Consider the following 21,364-nt stretch of genomic DNA (forward strand, 5'->3'; position numbering starts at 1 on the left):
TTCAATTTACATAGGATTTAATAAATAATAAAGTGATCGGCATTTGCAGTTCATTAATTGCCAAGTCCTGCAAAAACTACCTAAATTTTCCAATATAATTATTTTGACAGCTGACAGTGACATATATCTCATGTTTTTTGTTGATTTATAAAAATCAAAACAATAATAAATAAAAACATTTAATTTAGTGTTGAATGAGGGAATAATCAAAAATTGTCATTTAATTATGGCTTTAACAAACATTTTACTGCTTAGTCAAATCGCAGGCTACGTTATCGCCCTAATTTTGTCTCTGTGCATCATTGTCCCCATGAGCCTGCAGCAGGATGATTTCAAGTTTGTATCACATTCACATGATTATTTACTGTTAATATAAACAAATAATGTTTTTATCTCTTTGCTAGTGTAAATATTATGCCAGATGTTTCTCATGCTAGAGCAAAATAGAACTTGCAGAAGTCACAAAATAAAGAAATAGTTATTCTATAAAATATTACAGTTATTTACTTATTTAATAAGTAACTTTTACTTATCTGAATCATATTTCAGAAAACCAAAGTTATTATAGAGCAACTTTTTATTATTTAAGCTATAGCAGTGAATTGATAAAGTAAAGGGTTAATCTTATCAACTCTTCGTCCTACAACACAGCTATTTTGTTGCAAATGCAAAATTATTCTTAAACTCTTTTATGAAGGTGGTAAACCATTACTCCAATGTGAATTAAAAAATCATTATGTTTCCTGTAACCTGAGTTTTTCCAGTTTTGAATCTAAAAGTTGATGTAATTTTCATTTTAAGATCCAAATTACAGTTTTGGTACATTATAATGGCTTGTACTTTATTTTGTGATAATCTTATAGGATTATAAACTTTTTATGAAATTTATGAATGTATGTTAGATTATAGGTTTAGGCAATAGTAGCAGACAACTAGTATTCAGCCACATTTTGCCTTATGTGCTACAATATTAATTTTTGTCTTGTAGATGTTATTCAATAAGGAATAAGAATTTCTTATTGATATATTTGAAATATGCTAATAAGAAAAATTCTAGGTTTTTAATATGAGACAGGAATATTTTGGATTCTATTTGAATGTAGAAAGCACTTTTTGAATGTAAGTGCAATCTTTGTAAGGGCATAAAACAGTATAACATTATTTAAAAAATAAACTAGACTTATTATGTGCAGAGTAACTTGAAAAGAGAAATTTATCTCTATCTACCTACATAACTCTATTACCTAATCCTCCAATATTTTGAGTTTTCTTTCACTAATGGACATATTACCAAAAAATTAAGCAAAATAAATCATGACATTCTACCCAATGATAGTGCTGTTTGCTATGCCGATGACACTGTGGTTTTAATTCAAGAAAAAACATATAATGAAACATATAAAAAAGCTAAAGCAAAGTATATAGATCACAACTTGAATCTATTTTTACATATGGCTTGAGTTGCTTGGAGTGCTGCGACTAGGTAGACTATCCAACTTCTATAAATTTCAAAATTTTATAATACAATGACTTAAGACTAGGTGTTAAAAACACTGTATTTATTTCCTACTATAAATTTTGATTTAAAACTTGAATTAATTTGAATTAGTCTCCTTACATACTCGCTAAGACCATCGCTTGCGCCACCAAGATTATTCTTGAATAAGAATTAGAATTCTAGAGCAAAAACAAAGCATATAGATCACCCCTTGAGTGTATTTCCACATATAGCTTGAGTTTCTTGGAGTGCTGTGACTAGGCAGACTATCCAACCTCTAGAAATTTCAAAATTATCCAAAGAACAGTTTTAAAAATTGTGTTATCAAACATTTCTCAGGATTTATTTTTAGAAGCTAAGAAGCTAAAGCTTAATCTACCAATTATATACTCCTACAAATTATACGTTAAAAGTGCATGGCTGCTAAGCACAAATAAGATACCTAAGGAAAACCTTCATAAAAAAAGAGCATTTATTTCCAACAGATTTGTTACTCAACTACAGGAAAAAATTAGATTTAAAAAAAAGAAAAGAAAACCAAGGCAATAAAAGTATGCTGATATAGATAAAATAAAATAAAAATGCATATCACCCTATTTACTAAAAGAGACTGTATACCAGAAAGACATTCAAAACCTATTTAATTTATATATTCTATTATGGATCTTAAACTGTCAACAAAAATATTGCACCGTTCATATAAATTATTATTATATTAGAATTCTACCACATTATATTAATAGGCTTTAAACTAAGTATTAATTAATTTAATTTAAGTTTAGTCCTAGCAGGATTCCTATGCAACCCAACTTGTTTCAAATAAATTGTTGATGATTTAAACTATTAATTTTGCACAGGTTCAAGGAAACCTGTTAGTAATATATTTTTAAAGCACACAAAATATATAATGATTACAAACCATTACATTTAAAAAATTAAAATTTAATATAATGAAAAAATCTTGACATGTTTGCTTATTAAATCCAAATGAATAATATTAATTTTTGTTACAAGGTGGTTTTAAAAAAATCTCATAGTTCAGTTTTTTAACATATTTTGTAAGGGGAAACTTGTACATATTTAGGTTGTACCTCATTTATAAAAGTTAATTGTCATCTAAAACTACTAATTTCTGGAAAATTCAGCCACATTGTTATTTGGAAATAAATAGTATAGAATATAGCACTTAAAAATTATTTTTAATTCAACTTAATATTCTCTAGGGGACATTGTTTATTATTTTCCACTGGAGAATGGCAGGAGTCTGATGGGCAGCTAAATGTACACTGGGCCTCTCAGGGCTACTGTAACTACACCATTTTTGTAGGTGTGACTTTGGGCTTAGTGGCAATCATTCAAATTTATAGGTACCTTAACTAAAGATCTTTTTATTAAATCATGCAAGCAATTAATGTTTTTCAACAGGTTGTCTGTTTTATTATTCAAAGGACAAGACAGCAGCTTTTTATCAGCCTTTATTGATGTAGTTTCAGGAATTCTTTTAAGTGCTGGCACAATCATTGCAGCCTGTATGATCACTTTTGGATTTATGGCATGGTGTGAAAATATGACTCAAAGGTTTCCTTCGTAAGTCTGTTCAATGTTATATAATTTTAAAAATAAACATGATTTTAATAATTTTAGATGTGAATTGGCTGCTGGACAAGACATTGACCATAAAGACGAAATAAACACAAAAAATTTCTATATAGAACTGGGAACTGCTCAGTTTGGTGTGTGGGGTTCATTTGCAATATGGGTGGGACTAACAGTTTGTGCTATTATTAAACTACTGAGATACCACCAGCTGGAGAATATCAGGGTTTCAATGTTTAGGGAACGACAGAGGCTTATTAATGAAAATGCCGACTCTCCAGGTAGTTCATTAGGACGTGAGTCTACAAATACTCAGTCAACAGCAACTGCAGAGTGATTAGCTCAAGGGATCTTAAGATACCCCTATATTATCATTTATGCTATTATTCATATAACATTGTTTCTCCATCATACTGTATACAGACTAGTTAATATTTTTTAACTGATATTAGAAAAAGCAGGATAGAAAGCAAGTGCACTTTGTGCTCCATAAAATCCTATTAATTATTGTTTGGCCTAAAGAATTAATATTGTAAGTTATTAAATTTATTGTGATATATACATATTTATACATACATATATTATGTTTTAAGTAGGATAGATAAAGTATAAATATTGCCAAAAATCATTATGGAACCACATTTCCAGTTCTTATAATTTTATATCAGAAGCATATGTTATATTTGCAAAGCACATTTAAACAGAATATTCTCAGATCCAAACATTTGTAATCTGTAGTGAGATTATTAAGCTGTAGTTATTTAAAATATTTCTATTTTATGTCTTAAACGTTATTTATCACTTAAATATATTATTATCCTAAAATGATTGAATTACCTTTATTCACCATAAAACCATAAAAAAATCTCCAAAATGGCTCATTACAATATACCTTATTTGTGTCCATAAATAATTGTTAAGCCCTATGTAGAAAGAAAGGAATGGTGGGATTTACGATAAAAACGTGGTCGCGTCTTTTATCTAATTTTATCAAGGAAAAATGGTTTAAATTAAGAAACTCTTAAGGAGAAGAAATAGGCCATACTGTTTTTAACATAGAACATGTGACAGGTCAAATCCGGTGAATATTCCACGAATATTTAAATCGCTGACGTAGTACATACTGCCGTCCTTGTTAAAAACACCGTATCTCCAAAAAAGTTACTTTCGAGAAAATGACGTTTGAAATTTTACGCTTTTAATTCGAGTTATTTTGTAGTTTAAAAAGCTTTATAGCAATTACGTTGTCCGTAACTATAAGTATTTTTAGTTATTCTATTCAAAATGACCAAAATTTTGTGTATGGGATATGTATTTTTAAAATTATTCCAAAAAACATGATAGATACGTGAATTTATTCTTGTGTAAAATGTTTTTATACTAGGCAAAAAAACCGTATGTTGACATACGGTTCGAGTCAGCATATTAAAAATGTAGTCTACTAGCTATAAAGACCGTATAGCGTAAATTTAGTATCTATTCTTTTAAAATAAAAGACAGTTTATGTAATTTTAAAGTTTTAATGTTTAATAATGTTAATGTTATGTTATGTAGAAACAAAGTAGAAGTTAAACAAATGACTTAGGTTATATGAAATTATGTAGAAAAAAAATATGTGTTTCCACTAAATAATTAATTTTATTCATCTTCAATATTGTTAATTAGATCAACAGCATTGCTTTCAACCAGATTATTCCAAAAATGCAATTTTTGACATGGAATAATAGGGGATAAGTTGCTTAGAATCTTCTTTTTTCTCTCAGACGAAATGCCTCGATTTACCGTGTCCTGGGGTCCTGGGCTTGAGCCAAAAAATTCTTTTTTGAGGATAAATGAACATTACAAGATATAAAGACCGTATCTTTTATAGATACACTTTGTTTGCTTCCAGAGCCATCTACATATTAGTAGCGCTTTAGTTAGTTAGAATGTCTGAATAAACAAATGACCCACAAAAGGTTGACCTTGTCGGGGGTTTATGAATACACAGAGTAATAATTTAAACAAAGTAGTTTTTTAAATAAGAAACTTTTAAAAAATCTTAATTTGGTACTATCAAACTTATTACACTAATGACGATAAAAAGTACTTATGCTATTCGATTTTTTGCACCTATGTAGTGGTATAATACATTTAAATAAAAATTTTCAAGTTGATATCATTAGACAATAAACAATTGATGAAGTCTTGGAAGTATAACAGCCAAGTTGGTAGTGATGTCTGTCAAAATAGGGTTTTGCATTTAAATCAGGAATAAGTAGTAATAAATTAGGGTTTATTTATACTACCGCTTGCAATTTTGTAAGAACATGTATACATCTACTTATTTTTATAATCTATGATATATTCAATACCCTCTTTAGATTGGCTTAGAATCCACTCCTTTAATAATTTTACTTTAAACAAATATATAGAATTAATCCCAAAAAGACCAGGGAGTACCGAATGAATTTTCGGACTCAGATACAAATAGAAACGCTATCCTAATGTGGTGTTTACCTATTTTTGGTAGGTGGTCAGTTAGGTGTTTTGAGCAAGTAGTGTACAGGTGTGTAATTAATGATAGTGTATCTTTCTTCTTAAATTGTCTTAAAGCTACAGATTGTAAAAATAGCTGCCCTTAGGTCCAAGATACCGGTTTCTTTATAGAGAGCGTCCGAAGAAAAAAGTACGTTTTTACCTAAGATTAGGTATCCTTGAAACAATTTTTGCACTATCTCTAGTGGCCTGATATGTGTTTTTAAAGCGTAACGCGTGTATATATGTAATACCAAAATACATTATGTTAAATGTGGTTGTATGGGTACTACGTATAGCATTTTTAAATACAGTGTGGTGACTTTAACTGGAATAAATTCAGTTAAAACTAATCAAATTTTATCTCGCAAAATTCCTGAGACCCGTCGATTTTTGTTTACTTTTTTTTCACATTTCAAGATAGTTTTTGTATTTTTTCACCTATAGGGGAGGTCCAAATTAACCCAAACTTTTTTTTTTCAATTGGAGTCACTTTTTTTAAACTCTCATTGAAAGGAGCCCTTTTTCCTGATTAAATTGCCCTATTTATTGTTGTGATTATCTAAAGGAGAAATACGAAAAAAAAAGCCATTAAATTATTAAAGGTCTTGAAATATTTTGTGTTGGTAAATTTTTGGCGTGTTTGTTTATTTTATTGGTATCCAGACATTTCCTGTTTGCTTGTTGTCCATTGTTGCAGTGTCACTGTTAAAGTGAGTTTCAACCAGTTGTTAAATAAGTTATATTGAAAAAAACTGATATTGAAAAAATGCCTTATTTATCCGAATCCCACAAGATTGAAATCTTAAAGATGATTGGTTATGGGGACAGAAGTCGTACTCAGCTAGAGGTTGTCCACTTATTCAGGCAGAAATATCCAGATTTGTCACCAACCAAGGTAGGGTTAGTAAAATCGAAAGCAGATTTCGAGAAGTTGGGCACGTGAGGGATGTTTCAAGACAAAGTTCTTCTAAAATCGAGGAAAACACCCAATTAAATGTATTGTTAGCAGTGGAAGAAAATTCGGTAACTGCAGCCAAAAGAGTAGCTCGCGAAAACTATTCATCATAAATCTGTGCTAAAAATTTAAAAAAGTGCAAACAAACGACCTTATAAAATGCAACCCGTTCAAGAGTTATTGGAAGACGATCCAGATCGTAGAGTTCAGTTCTGTGAATTAATGATGAACGCCATTGACGAAAATCGCATATCTTCGGAGTGGATCGTTTTTTCTGATGAGGCTACATTCACCCTAAATGGCCATGTTAATAAGCAGAACTGTCGCTACTGGTCTGACGAGAACCCACGCTGGGTAAGGGAAACTAATACACAATATCCCCAGAAAATTAATGTTTGGGCTGGCATAATTGGCAGGCAAGTTATAGGGCCCATATTTTTTAATGATACTTTAACTGGGGAAAGATATCTAGAACATGAAATAGTTCCAGTCTTATATCCGAGTCAGTTCGATCCAGATTTGTAGGATGAAAGAATCTGGATGCAACAAGATGGTGCTCCCCCACATTATGCCCGTAATGTACGCCAGTATTTAGATGACAATTTTCCAAACAGATGGATTGGTAGAAGGGGTGCAATCGAGTGGCCGGCACGTTCTCCCGATCTCACCCCACTTGATTTTTTTCTGTGGGGACATTTGAAAAGTCAAATTTATATGAGCAAACCAGGAAATCTAGACGAACTCAAAGAGCGTATTAGGCAAGAAACCCGACAAATATCTCCAGAACTGTTAGAAAATGTCAGAAACGAATTTTATTATCGTCTTGGGCTTTGCCAACAAGTAAATGGTGCTCATTTGAGCATCTTATACATTAAACGCAACTTTTAATTTATAAATTTACTTCTCCTTTAGATAATCACAAAAGTAAATAGGGCAATTTAATCAAGAAAAAGGGCTCTTTTCAATGAGAGTTTAAAAAAAGTGGCTTTCCATTTGAAAAAAAAAAGTTATGGTTAATTTGGACCCCCCTTGTAGGTGAAAAAATACAAAAACTATCTTGAAATGTGAAAAAAAAAATAAACAAAAATCGACGGGTCTCAGGAATTTTGCGAGAAAAATTTTGATTAGTTTTAACTGAATTTATTCCAGTTAAAGTCACCACACTGTATAAAAAGTTAAAATACCTTTTTAGTTCTCTAAATTTATCTATACATGATTTAATCTTATTCTTAACATGTTCAACATGATTATTCCATTTTAGGTAAGGATCAAGTGCAACTCCTAAGTATTAACTTTTTTTAGTGAAGTAGGTAACGTTAATTGATTTGACAGAAAGAATAACGCAAGTGCTTTATAATTCGCAGTAAAATTTTGTTTTCTCTGTTGCATTATTTTTATATTATTTCCCATTGTTCAAAGTGGCAGAATAAAATCAATAAAAGCCTCACATGAAACAGTAAACATGTATGATTTGAAATACGCCAAAACCCAAATGATTTCAGTATTTTAGTTTTACCTCTATTTCCGGTACACTCGGAAATGCATAAACTTTCGAAATAATTTAGTATCATATCCTTTAAAGACATTAGCTACATTTACAACGCGTGTACCAAATATTTCATAATTGGATCAAAGAACTATTTTTTCGGTGTAAATTGCAGCGCACTAAAATTTGATACGCGAATTTGATGCTTCCCACTAGTGATGGTATAAAAGACCTGCACCTGCTCTTTTGGACCTAGTTCGCCATTTCGTGCAGGAGCGGAGCGGTGCACCTGATCCCAAAACCTATATTACCCAGGTGTAGGTGCACTACGGATTTGTTAGTGTAACGTCAGATCTTGAACCGGTTCGAAACGAATCCGGCGTGCACCTACATAAAAGATTACAGTGCAGTTGCCGCCATCTAACCGCAGATTGTCGAACAGAACAGCGAAACAGCCAAACATACAATTTCAATGGTTTGATCCTCTCGGGAATCGGGATATCAATACCAAAACCAAGCAGAAATATATAAGTTATTATAGTATAATAAGTATAAGTACATAGTATCATAGTAATAATATTCATTTAAATTCTTAAAAGGGGTATTTGATTTGAACTATGCTATTTGCTTTCATAAATTCATACATATTACATTGCATATACCTACCTAACAGGAATAACAGGATGATTAATTATAATTGTATGTTAATTATAACGTAGAAATCATAGACATAGAATGTAAAATTTTTGTTAATAATAATACCTAACTCATGTGAATATTATTTAAAAATCATTTATTTTTATTAATTTTAACTATAACACTAAAAGGTGGAGGAGAGGGTCATAAAAATAAAAAGCATAGTTCGAATCTTGGTTCAGCCCGGTGCACCTGCACCTGATTAACGGAGCTAGGTTCACAGCCGGAGCTGGAGCAGGTGCACCTGATCCCAAAAAGGAACTGATCTTACCACCCCTACTTCCCACAGGATAGATAAAATGTATTTTTTTCGGTGTAAACACCTAGGAGCTATTTTGAAGTACCAAAATGACAAGTTTGGCATTTTATTGGATGTAAGGTTGGGAGGTTTTTAAAATTGTACAGCTTTTTTTGTTTTTAAACAACAATATAATTTTTAAAGATTTAGAGGTTATGTCCTATTTTCGTTTAAACTAATAAACTTCCTTTAAGTTCAACTGACATTTTGATCCTAGAGATAATCCTGCACTAATTGAACCCTCAAAATCAATCTTACTGTACTGTGCTAAATAAAAATAGTCCCTCATTTGATCCATGGACCTAATAGATCCGCGCGTTGTAAACGAAGCGATTGTCAAATTTTTAAGAAGACCTTTCGTCTATTTAAAAAAAAACAATTAATACAAAAGCCAATAATTACGTTTTTCTAATTGTTCTGTCGATTTAATTTTTCATTCTAATTTTTCATTTCAACACTGGTTCATATTGAATACAAATGTATTAGCAACATAGCAACAAATTCTTAAATGTTTGCTACTGGATGTGTGTGGTGTGAAGCGAGCGTCGCCAGCGACCAAATTATAGTTCGCGCTCCCTGTTATTTATAATCAATATAATGCCCGTATCACCTGAAATTTGATATCCGTATTCACCTGAATGAATACCTAAATCGATTTACGGTGGTGTTGAGGCCTCTTTGAACCTCTACAAACTAAGGCTTCGTTGTGAAAATTAATTAAAAAGTCAAATGTTATAAATGTTATAATTAATTAAAAAGGCTCTAACTCCCAAAATTCCCAAAGGATTTGAATAACACTTTTTTCTATAATAGATAATAAATATCTAAACCGATTTCAGATGGTTGCAAACATCTACAAACGAAAGTTTTTCGGTAAAAACATTATTGCGAATTGTTAGATATTAAAAAATATAAACAGCTATAAATCCCATAGGATTTGGATAAAACTTTTTTTAATAATAATAATTATTTTAATTGATCTGAGATTTAAGAGATGGTGCAGAACTTAACTTATTAATTTAGTTAATTAATTTAAACTAATTAAATCGCGTTATTTTAACCAATCAAAAGACCATAATAATGGTACAATTATTTATTTTTTTATATAACAAATACAAAGAAAGTAATTTCTGGGTATAAATACAAGATCCAAATCCAGCCAACTATAGTGATATGGAATAAAACCATCAGGGCTAGTAGCTCTAAGTCGTCGATACTACAGTCAGGCCCTACAAAAGAGGTCCGAGTCTTACGTTCAGGTTGTCACTCTCTTCCAGGAGACAATAGTCAATATTTTCCAGAAAGGTCCAATCAGAATTTAGGTTATTACGACTGGCTGGATTACCAGGGTGCCTAAAAAGTATATCCGAGGAGGTTTCATTAATTTTATTTAAGGAGAACATACATAGCCCTCGTCCGTAACAGTGTGTGGTTGACCCAGGAATTTGTGTATGTTGTTAGAAGCAGCTAAATTTTCACCCACCGAACTGCCCAACAATACAATTCTTTGCGCTCTTTGGTATACTTTTTTGTATTTTGTTTTATTACACAGCGGGGAATGCATTTACGCACGAACTGGGACGCACAAGGCCCACCAGAACAGTGTGGGGTTCGGTGAACCATATACCTATTATTCCTATACTTATTATATACCATATACTTATTATACCTATAGGAATAATAGGTATATGCGGTGAACACACTAAACAATTCAGTAATTTGTTACCAAAAAACTTTCGTTTGTAGAGATTTGCAGCTATCTGAAATCGGCTTAGATATTTATTATTAATTACATAAAAAAGTTTCATTCGAATCCTTTGGGAGTTTTGCAAATTATAGCCGTTTATATTTTTTAATATCAAGCAATTCAATAATTTTTTACCAAAAAACTTTTGTTTGTAGAGGTTTGCAACTATCTTAAATCGATTTAGATATTTATTATATTGGCGGCAGTTTTTTGTGATTTGTCGAAGGCTTTCGATTGTGTCTGCCACAGGATTCTACTGCGGAAGCTTCATCATTATGGTTTTCGGGGAGTTTCATCTTCTTGGTTTGCTTCCTATCTGCAAGATCGGCAACAACGAGTGCTTGTAGGATCTAAGTACTCTGATTACCATCCTATCACCTTGGGAGTTCCTCAGGCTTCAGTTTTGGGGCCTATACTTTTTCTCCTATACATAAATGATCTTACCAATCTTAATGTAGGGGGGGAAATTTACTCTATTTGCCGATGATACCACACTTCTTTGGCACAGCCCAGACACAGATACTCTGCGAACTACATTAGCAACTGATCTTCAGGCAGTAAATCTCTGGTTTGAATCAAACTTGCTGTCACTAAATCCTCAAAAAACCAAATTATTGTGTTTTAAGTGTGCTCTAGACCACATGCCTTTTTCTAATTCAATAGTTCAGCAGTTTGATAATACAAAATTTTTGGGTATATTCATTGACAGAGAACTCAGATTTGAAGAGCATATCCTCGGTACTTGCAAAAAGGTGTCTGCAGGTTGTTTTGCAGTCAGAGCGGCTACCCTGGAGCTTGGCATGGAGTTTGGAAGATCTGTATATTTTTCATTAATTGAATCCCACCTTAGGTATGCCATTTGCTTCTGGGGTAATGCAGCTCCCTACCTTCTACAAATGCTGCTTGTTTTACAGAAGCGTGCTGTACGTTACATCTGTGGGGCTAAACCAAGAGATTCTTGTCGCTCATTATTTGTTAGGCTGGGCATACACACTGTCTTCTCCCTCTACATTCAGGAAGTGGCCTGCTTACTTTTTGAAATCCCTTTAAATTTATAACCGCAAATCCAAGATACTTAACGCGTCAAGTGAACGATCTAAATCTTCCAATCCCCTCCTCCACAATAAGTAAAAAATCTATTTTCTACGAGGGAATCAAAATTTTCAATCGTTTACCAGGTGGAATCAGGGAGGCAACATGTATTGATACTTTTAAACGTAAATTGAAAATACTTTTGACCAAAAAATGTTACTATTCACTGGATGAATACTACGTCGACACATTCTAATTTTCCCTAAGTGTAAGTTTACAGTATTTCAATTTTATTTGATTTGTTTGTATGGTTTGAATTCTTTGCTGTCTTATACTTGAGGAGATAATTATGGAATTTAATTTACTTTTTATGTATTTTTTTTCTGATGTTTGTTTTGGAACTCGAGTGTGTATGGGGTGTAGTGGTTAAGTTTAGTGGTAGTAATTTAAGGTAGCTTTGTTTAGAACAATTTTTCTTTGTTAATAACAATAGGCATGTTTTTTTTTATTATCTTTTACAGAAAAAAGTTTTATCCAAATCCTTTGGGAATTTTGGGAGTTAGAGCCTTTTTCATTTTTTTAACATTTGACTTTTTAATTAATGTTCACAACAAAACCTTAGCTTGTAGAGATTTGAGATCATCGGACCGTCGATTTAGGTATTCATTGTTAATATCTGGACAAAAAATATATATAATGTTATTATTAATCAATATAATAATACCTTATATTGATTAATAATAACAGGGAGCGCGGACTATAAATGGGTTGCTGGCAACCTTCACACACATTTACTAATAAAAATGTTGACAGATAATATCCAGATGGCAGATGTCCTTAGTGTTTATTTACGATATACGTTCTTTGTCTTTCAGAAAATTTGTCTCTTGTGAAATGTACTTTGAGGAAATATACACAACAAAACATTTTTTGCCGGTTGTTTTTCGAAAATTGAATTAAAAAATTGTTGGTTTATCATTTAATTAATAAATTATTTTGATTTGTTTAGTCTTGGATACCTTTTGTAATCATTAGTAGTGTTAACAGAATTTCTCATTAATTCTAATAATACCAACACTACTTTACAAAAATAAGAGGTAGGTGTATAAACTTAAATTAATAAGCAGATCAAAAAATAACTTTTTTTTTCTAGAAAATGTCTCTAGAAATTCAAGTTCCAATCATAAGTCTCCCGGCAGAGCTGGAAGGAGCAGAGGTAGCAGAAATGATTAATTTAAGTACAATGTGTCGATTGTGTGGCAATCAAAACAACAGACTCATAGGACTTTACTCAGAAGATTCAATATCCAATGATATCCCAGGAAAAATTAATCTTTATCTACCTATAAAAGTTACTGAAAATGATCATTTTCCTTTGAACTGTTGCTGGCAGTGCCTTTCAACTCTTCTGGTGTGGCATGAATTGTTTGTCAAGAGTGTTGAGACTGACCAGAAGCTGAGATCTTTTCAGTTTATTTCCGAGAAGCAATTTGAAGATATGAGTAATGCATTTGAAGGAACCAACCAAATTTTGACTGTCAGTGCTGAAGAAACTTTGTAAGTTAAATTTTATGATCATATATTTTCCATTTATTATTTTTCCATAAATCAAAATCATATTCTTAATCTCTTGTATTATTCCCGTCATCATTTTTACTGTCATATAAAAATAGGATGAAAATTATCACACAGACTTAATAATCCAATAAATACAAATCAATTTTAATCATATCCCAAGTGTAAAATAAGCATATTCGTGTCATGGTTTTTGGATTTTCAGTCTATTATATCTACCCCCAATAATAGAATATGGTAAAAATAATGAAATACTCAGAAGAAAATGAGAATATTCCTTGTGTATTTAGTAGAAAGTTTAAAACATCCTCAAACAATAGAAAGCATGTTAATAGTTAAAATCCTAATTTAACAGTACTTTTTTCCAATTTTGTGCAGTTGAAGGGATTCCTGAGTGTTATTATATGGAATAGTATTTGTAGCTTTATTTTTTAATCATTATACATTTACACTTGCAATTTGTATAAATATTAAGAAATAAAGCTCCAAAAACAAGGTTTTTCACTATAATATCACAATATCCTAGAAAAAATTTAAGTTGAGAACATATATAAAAATCACAAAAGTGGAAAAAGTATTTTTCTTAAACAATGTTTTTTTTTAACAAAAATTATAATGTGCTGTACATTGCAGGAATAACAAAATTTTGTATTTTAAATATGCTTTGTCTTAATTTACCCCTAGTAAATTATTAACCTAAAAACTATTACTTAGCTACATACCAGGTAGGTAGAAAGTAGTTATTAACAGACAATATAATACTAAATATTTAGGGACAAAAATGGAAGTTATAGCATTTGTTGCAATTAGTAAAAAGGGGTAACTTAAACTCATAAAGCCCTTTGAATTGGTTTCTGACAGAACTAAGGCTTATGGTAGATTTTAAGAACTCAGGGAGTTTGTTAAGCATTTTACTACCAAGGTTTTAGAACAATAGATTTGATTTATTTCTTCCAAGTTCATCCCTTGGATTCAAGGACTATCCTTTAAACTATTTTCATTCATCATACAGAGATCAGTTTTATCATCTTATATACCAAATATGTTGTCACAAAGTCTTTTAAACCACTTGCATTAAAAATATCCCTAATGCTCATTAGATCAATGTGGATTAATCTGATCAAACAAAAAATAAATTTGTAGTTACAAACTAAAGCTGCGCTACAGAGTATTCACAAACCCAAATCACAGGGACTCCCCAAAAATTCGCTGAGGGAATAGTACACCTTTGCAATCAACAAACTTCCTAACTGTCTTTTAAACATTCTTAGGGATAGGGAGTTTTTAATCAAGATGGGAAGATGATAATATATAATTATACTGTCATAAACTGTAGACTTTTTTGTTAAGGTTGAGGTAGGCTGGGGAAGGTGGAGAACTTGTTTCCTGCTTCGATATCTGGGATTGCGAATTGTAAACTTTGATTGGTACTTATAGATTAGGCAAGCAGTCTTGAGAATGAATAGGCGACAGGAAACCTTGGAATTTACCCCACAAATGTACCAAATGGCTCTTTTTTGGATAATAAACAACATTTGGAGAATATAATTGCTACAGTATCCCCAAAAGGCAATACCGTACCGGAGAAGGAATTCAAATGATGAATAATAAACTATCCTGCCAATCCCTGGGTCAAGTTGACAATTCACATTACCCTTTAGTTATTTGTCCTTAATTTGGCTGCTGTTCTTTCTTGAAATTTATGTTCATTATATGTATTGTACCTGAATGTATTCTGGCTAGTACAAAAATTAGTACTTGAAAACTGTAGATTTAGGAAAATCTTTATCACTGTAGTAAGTTTAGAAAAAGACAAAAAAGCATCAAATAATTTGGACTATAGATTATACAAAAAAAAGATAATAAACATCTTTTTCTATACTCACAATTTTTTCCTTTTTTTTACCTTTATATTACTCTGTTTTAAGCAATTACCATTTCTCTATATAATTTCTGCCAATTATGTCAATTTTAAATGAGTGATTCTATGTTGAGTAGAGATACTAGCAAATAATTAGTAACAAATTAGTAACTCTCAGGTAAAATAATGTTTAATTTTCTTGTTTTTTATGGAATTTATAATTTGTATTGTTGCGTTTTTACTGTTCGTTTTTCGTGTGAATTAAAATACTTAATGCATAAAAGTAGTCAATTTATTTATTTTATGTACACACTGAAGACTACTTGAAATATTTATTTACTACTATTTATATCCATTTAAAAGTCGCTCCAATATTCCGACTTGAACTGGCCTCCTAGCGGGGAGGGCTCCTTATAGACCATGGTTCCGGAAGATTCACTAACGTTCCACGTGTCTCCAGAGATGTACGGTGTGCCCGCTTGCGTCACCGCGATGATTTTGGAATGACAGCTGATATATTCGCTGCGTCAATATTGTTACAATATAAAGGCACTTTTTGGCATTTTATGATGTAATTAAATATTTAAATCAATTGGGGGTAGAGAGTTTAGTTTAAGTTGTGAGTTGTGGATCAATTAGATACCTAATAACTTAATGTCATGATACACCTTATCAAGGTTTCTGTACCTAGGTCAGTACCTAACAGGATATTTTTATATATCTTTTAAGTTTGTTTACTACCAAAGTACAGAAAAATCGCTATAATAATAATTAAAGAGATTGTTCCCTTTGTTTCAGGGTGGCAACCGCGTCAATTTCAAAAGATGCCATAAAACTAGAACCCATAGACAGAGGCCCTACATTTTTGGTAGAAACCCATATTCCACAACTAGAAGAAAACTCTCTACCTCTACATGAGGAAACTTCTCGGGATATTGAAGAATTAAATACTGACCAAGGTTTACAAGAAGTATCCACTTTGCATTTGGATGAAATAGTACCTCTGTATGTGCAAGAACAAGATTTATCACCAGGTTGGGTTTTGTGTGACTGTAGAAAACAATGTGAACAATTTAAAAATAAAAGTGACAATAGTGATTTATTAGAGGCTTGTAATGAAAGTAATATAATATTGGCTGCCCCAAAATTAGAGGACAAAATTAGTGACAAACATTATAATATTCCTGATACAGATGTAAATTTAAAATCCCTTACAAATAGTAAGAAATATGAATGTATTTATTGCGCTGCAGAGTTTACTAGCCAATCAGCCATATTAGAACACATGAAAACAGCTGGTCATGCTACACAGAGGACTAAAAATTCTACTGGTTCAAAGAAAGGATACAAAATGCGCGCAAAATGGTACAATATTAAAGACATGGTAAAATATCCTTTGCCAAAAGTTAAACGAGAAGAAGTTTATAAAGCCAGGATCGTGGTTAATGGTAAGACTTTCTATAAGTGCAAAGAGTGTGCCAAGGAACTCCACTCGATATACACCTACGTTTGGCACACGAGAATACACACTGGCGAACGGCCGTTCGTTTGCAGCATATGTAACAAAGATTTTAGAGTTTCTCAAGGCCTACTACGTCACATCAAGGAAACTCACGAAAAAGTAAAAGACTACCACTGTGATACTTGCGGGGCAGATTTCACAACAAAACGAAACCTCGACGAGCATCGGAGGATTCATTCTAACGAGCGTCCCTATATTTGCAAAACTTGCGGCAAAAGTTTTAAGCAAAAAGCTTCTTTGTTTGTTCACAATCGATCTCATACCACCGAATTCCCCTTTTCTTGTTCCGGATGCGACCAGAAGTTCAGAACTAGGGCATCTTTGTTGGTGCACTCCACAAAGCATACGGGTGAAAAGCCACACCCTTGCGAGATTTGCGGTAGACAGTTTAGGATAAAATACGAACTGAAACGGCATAGGCTGATTCATAAGGATGATAAGCCGTTTACTTGTAGAGTTTGCAAGCAGACATTTAGACAAAAGAGATACTTAAGGAACCATTATAAGCTGAATCATCAAATGGAAGAACCTCAGTTGTCTGAGATGCTGTTGGAGTATAAAAAAGCTATCTATACATAAAGGAATTAGTTTTAGACATAAGAAGCCTTATTGATTTGCTTTTTTAAAACTGACTGATTTTTTAATATTTCTAGGGTACATATTGGCACAGTAGAAAATACACCTATGTATTTTGAAAAGTGAAACTTCAACTGAAAACGTGTTTAGCCTAGATTAAGAATCATTGTGATATTAAATGATAATTTTTTTCTTCCAATAATTATAGCAAAAAAAGCTTTTTTGGTCGATTTATTTAAAATCATTGTTTCTACAAAGCCAACGTTTCAGTAATAATTAGAATGCTCTTTAATAAAATAAAAATAAAGTAAGCGGTTGGCATTAAAATATTTATCTTAAAATTATATAACATTTTTTTTTTGTTTAAAAAAGATAAAATAAAAAATAAAAATTGATATGTAGTCTACCTACGTATTATGTTGAAATTAAGATGGAGGGCTACAAAGAGGCAACTAAAATAATAATGTTTACAGTTAATATACAGATCGTGTTATCGTGAGCTACGTATTACCCAAAATAATGGCAACACCGCTTGGTTGCGGCTTGCAGGCGGCGGAATTTCTCGTTTTTATTTTTTGAACCGGGAGTCAGCAGACCTCACTTTGCTATGTTACTGCACGTTGCATTAATAATTTTTGAGCGTTATTTTCGTGTTTTTTTCACTATTGCTGTTTATACCCCTTCCGAAAGAGTTCAACTAATTAAATAGTTTTATGGAGGCAATTCGGCAGTACAATGAAGAGATTTGTTTTCAGTGACATTTAAGAATAGACCAATTCCTTGTGCAAAAACGGGTTTAAATGTGGTTACAAATTTTGAGACATCTTTTTGTCTTCAAGATTGTAAAAAATGCCAAACGAAACGTCAAGAACCACCTGTTGAAGTGGTCCAGGATATAGAACTGCGGGAAGAAATGGTTTGCAGTACCCTAGAACTTGATTTGACACGGTCCACTAGAAGTGTTGGAGAGGAACTGGGAATAAGCAATAAAACTGTTGCACGTATCTGGAAAAAATATGGGTACAAATGTTTCAAGTATTCAAAAACTCAGGAAATATTTCCTGAAGACCAGTGGCGAAGAATGGAATTTTGTGAAACCATGATGGAAAACGCAAATCAAAACGAATATATTTTTTTAAATATTTTGTTTTCTGATGAATCTTCTTTTCCATTACATGGCAAACACAATCCTTCCATTGTTCGTTATTGATCTCAGGAAAACGAGCACAGAAGTTTTCAGTTTCGTACCCAGTATCCTCAGAAATTGAATGTTTGGGCAGGTATTTTGGACGACAATGTTATAAGGCCATTTTTTATTGATTGCACTTTTTTATATTATATTTTTATCAGAGTTGATATTTTATTTTCTATTAGAATAACGCTTTAATTCTCATTATGCAAAACACAGCATATTAAACATTTTAACATTACAATTCTATGCGGGTTTTACACATTGTCATGTCTGTGAAACCAGCATTAGAATAAATATTTTAAAAATACCTGGGTTTTCGCGTAATATTTTGAGACATTTTGTCGCCAAACGACGCAGCTCCCACGAAAGTCAGATGTTTACTAATCCCGTCCTCGGGCCGGCCGGGACGGTGCTCTATCGCAGGCACTCGTACACGCGCGACGTTGCAAAATTTCGCCTCTATGCGATTTTTTATAAGTAACGAACGAAAACACGATCTGCATACATACATATAAAGGGTACATGGAAGAAAGGGCATCCATTTTTATCAAAAGGAATTAAAAAATAAAAACATGTAGGTAGACTTCACCAAAAATTAAAAATGCCTAAAATAGAAAGCGTCAAAAAGAAACGGAAGTAATTGCATAAACAATTTTTATTATTAGTTCATCAAATGGTAACTATCCCAGAATTTAGTTTCAAACATTTAAGATTTAAATCAAAATCTTAGAAACATTTCATAACCGAGAAAGGTTTTTTTTTCCTTTTTCGTTTCTTTTTACTGATTCAAATATTTAAAAAAATGTTTTCCAATAACATTTAAGTAGCAATTATTTTTAAATTAAAAGGGCAGAATTCACAATATGTTTGTTCTTATTATTATACACCAGCATACTGGTGAATTTGAGGCATGCATATAAGGGAAAAAAAATATGGAATAAGTAAAATGTTATTGTATTATTTATTGAAAATTGCTTGAAATGTGTGGAACTTTCTGGCTGTACATCTGATATATTTCAATTGACGGTTTTACTTCTTGTTTTAGTAACTCAACTGATTGAAAAATGCCAACAAGTATAAATAATTTTTACAGAGTTCTTTACGTGTTCCCATGGTATGGGTCACTTACTTCCATATATATAAGAAACTCTTAGTTCTATGGTTTCATTTGAATTTGGAAAACTTTTCCTTTTGCTTAGATTTGTACATCACTGGCAATTGTTGCAATGCCGTTTTCGTGACAATTCAAATACCTCATTTGCTTGTCCTGTAGTACTGAAATTAAAATATTATTTGCAAATGCCTCGGCCTGATTTAAAGTATACAGTTAGGCCCAACGTTTTATGTTTCGCTAGCATTTATTTACTTTTGTTGTACCAAAGCATTTTAATAAAATTCTGATCCTCTTCGGCTAACAAGTTAACATATTTATAGAGTGATGGCGTTTTTTTGATAAATGGTTCATTTTTACAATAACATTATTATCTAGAATGATATCACTCTTATATTTCTGGTTAATAGTTTAAATCCCAACCTTGTGTTATAATTCTTTAACTTTTAATATAAAAAACACCCAAAATTATTAAGTTAATGTCTGACTATTAATAATTTTCAAATTACTACAAGCCAAAACTCTTTATTTTTACTCTCGACACGTCACACCAAAGGTTCCAATCATAGGACTATTAATAATTTTGTAAATTTCTGCATTACTACAGCGCTAATCTGTGGTAAATAATTAAATTATTATCTTGTACTATTATCTTAGCGTTAAAGTGACCTCAGCAAGTGAAATTTCATTCAAAATTAAAGTGTGCATATGTAGGCATTTTGCTTATTAACTTGTCTGTTCTAATTATTATAAAAAGTTCAAATAATACTTTGTACATTACAATTATTTAAACAATTATTTTAAACAAATCAGAATTTCAAGGTAGCCATTGAAATTTGTTTAAACTAAATTCGAATTAAGTATCTGTATGTGATGAATATGTATTTTTTATATAAACTTGTTACCAAAAATAAATTTGTAACTAATGGAAGTTATGAAATATTTATTATTTTTCCAGAGATACTAATGAAGCCTCCAAGCCAACTCCAGAAGATTCTTTCGAGGAGGAATCTGAAAGCGAACGTATAACTCCCAAAGAGGAAACTAAAAACTTTACTTGTAATATTTGCGAAAAAGTGTTCAGACAGAAAAACCTCTTATCAAAACATATTAATCAAATGCACCTTAACAAATTGCCAAGAAAACGTGGCAAGAACCACGAATTAACGAAAAACTTCCGCTGTAACATTTGTGAAAAAAGCTACACAAAAAAGCATGACTTATCGCGCCATCAAGAGGCAAAGCATAATATTAAACCAACTTTACAAAAAGTCAGAACTGGTAATCAAGGCATATTAGATAGCTGTCAAGTACAAGGGTCAAATATGTATAAGTGTGACATTTGCGAAAAATATTTTAACAAATCTTACAATTTGTTGAGACACCGAACGGTCCACAGCGGTCAAAAGCGGTATACTTGCAACACGTGTGGTAAAACTTTCAGATTAAATATGTCTCTTACAAGGCATATAAATGAAGTACATAACGAAACTAGGCAAATGGAATGCAAACAGTGTGGCAAAAGTTTCAAAAACAAATGGTCTCTGCAGCAGCACTATTTCATCCACCGGGATTCAAAAGGATATATGTGTGATATTTGTGGAAAATCTTTCAAGCAGCGTGCGGGTCTGTTTGTCCATAAACAGTATCATAAAGATTTTAGTTTGAAATGTCTGGTGTGCGGTAAAGGGTTTAAAAA

General features: G+C 31.8%; 2 protein-coding genes across 2 annotated transcripts; both read left to right on the top strand.

Moving 5' to 3' along the window:
- The first annotated feature begins 127 nt into the window (after positions 1 to 127).
- On the top strand, positions 128 to 3,922 carry LOC126735570 (transmembrane protein 179). Its single transcript, XM_050439600.1, has 4 exons — positions 128 to 336; positions 2,722 to 2,865; positions 2,924 to 3,085; positions 3,143 to 3,922. The coding sequence occupies exons 1-4, from the start codon at positions 227 to 229 to the stop codon at positions 3,429 to 3,431; spliced, it is 705 nt and encodes a 234-aa protein (XP_050295557.1). The 5' UTR covers positions 128 to 226; the 3' UTR covers positions 3,432 to 3,922.
- An 8,742-nt stretch (positions 3,923 to 12,664) lies between these two features.
- On the top strand, positions 12,665 to 17,583 carry LOC126735049 (zinc finger protein 586-like). The gene is made up of 3 exons (XM_050438931.1): positions 12,665 to 12,925; positions 12,982 to 13,385; positions 16,063 to 17,583. Exons 2-3 carry the CDS (start codon positions 12,985 to 12,987, stop codon positions 17,363 to 17,365), a joined length of 1,704 nt encoding a protein of 567 aa, XP_050294888.1. The 5' UTR covers positions 12,665 to 12,925; positions 12,982 to 12,984; the 3' UTR covers positions 17,366 to 17,583.
- The last annotated feature ends 3,781 nt before the right edge of the window (positions 17,584 to 21,364 follow it).

The sequence above is a fragment of the Anthonomus grandis genome, chromosome 4, assembly GCF_022605725.1.
Source record: "Anthonomus grandis grandis chromosome 4, icAntGran1.3, whole genome shotgun sequence".
In the NCBI taxonomy this organism is placed as follows: domain Eukaryota; kingdom Metazoa; phylum Arthropoda; class Insecta; order Coleoptera; family Curculionidae; genus Anthonomus; species Anthonomus grandis.

Bases quoted from the DNA above. Each gene is read 5' to 3' on its own strand.
- LOC126735570 (XM_050439600.1), top strand. From the start codon at position 227: ATGGCTTTAACAAACATTTTACTGCTTAGTCAAATCGCAGGCTACGTT. The intron at 2,866-2,923 runs GTACCTTAACTA...GTTTTTCAACAG, and splicing joins GCAATCATTCAAATTTATAG to GTTGTCTGTTTTATTATTCA. The intron at 3,086-3,142 runs GTAAGTCTGTTC...TAATAATTTTAG, and splicing joins ATGACTCAAAGGTTTCCTTC to ATGTGAATTGGCTGCTGGAC.
- LOC126735049 (XM_050438931.1), top strand. From the start codon at position 12,985: ATGTCTCTAGAAATTCAAGTTCCAATCATAAGTCTCCCGGCAGAGCTG. The intron at 13,386-16,062 runs GTAAGTTAAATT...CCTTTGTTTCAG, and splicing joins GTCAGTGCTGAAGAAACTTT to GGTGGCAACCGCGTCAATTT.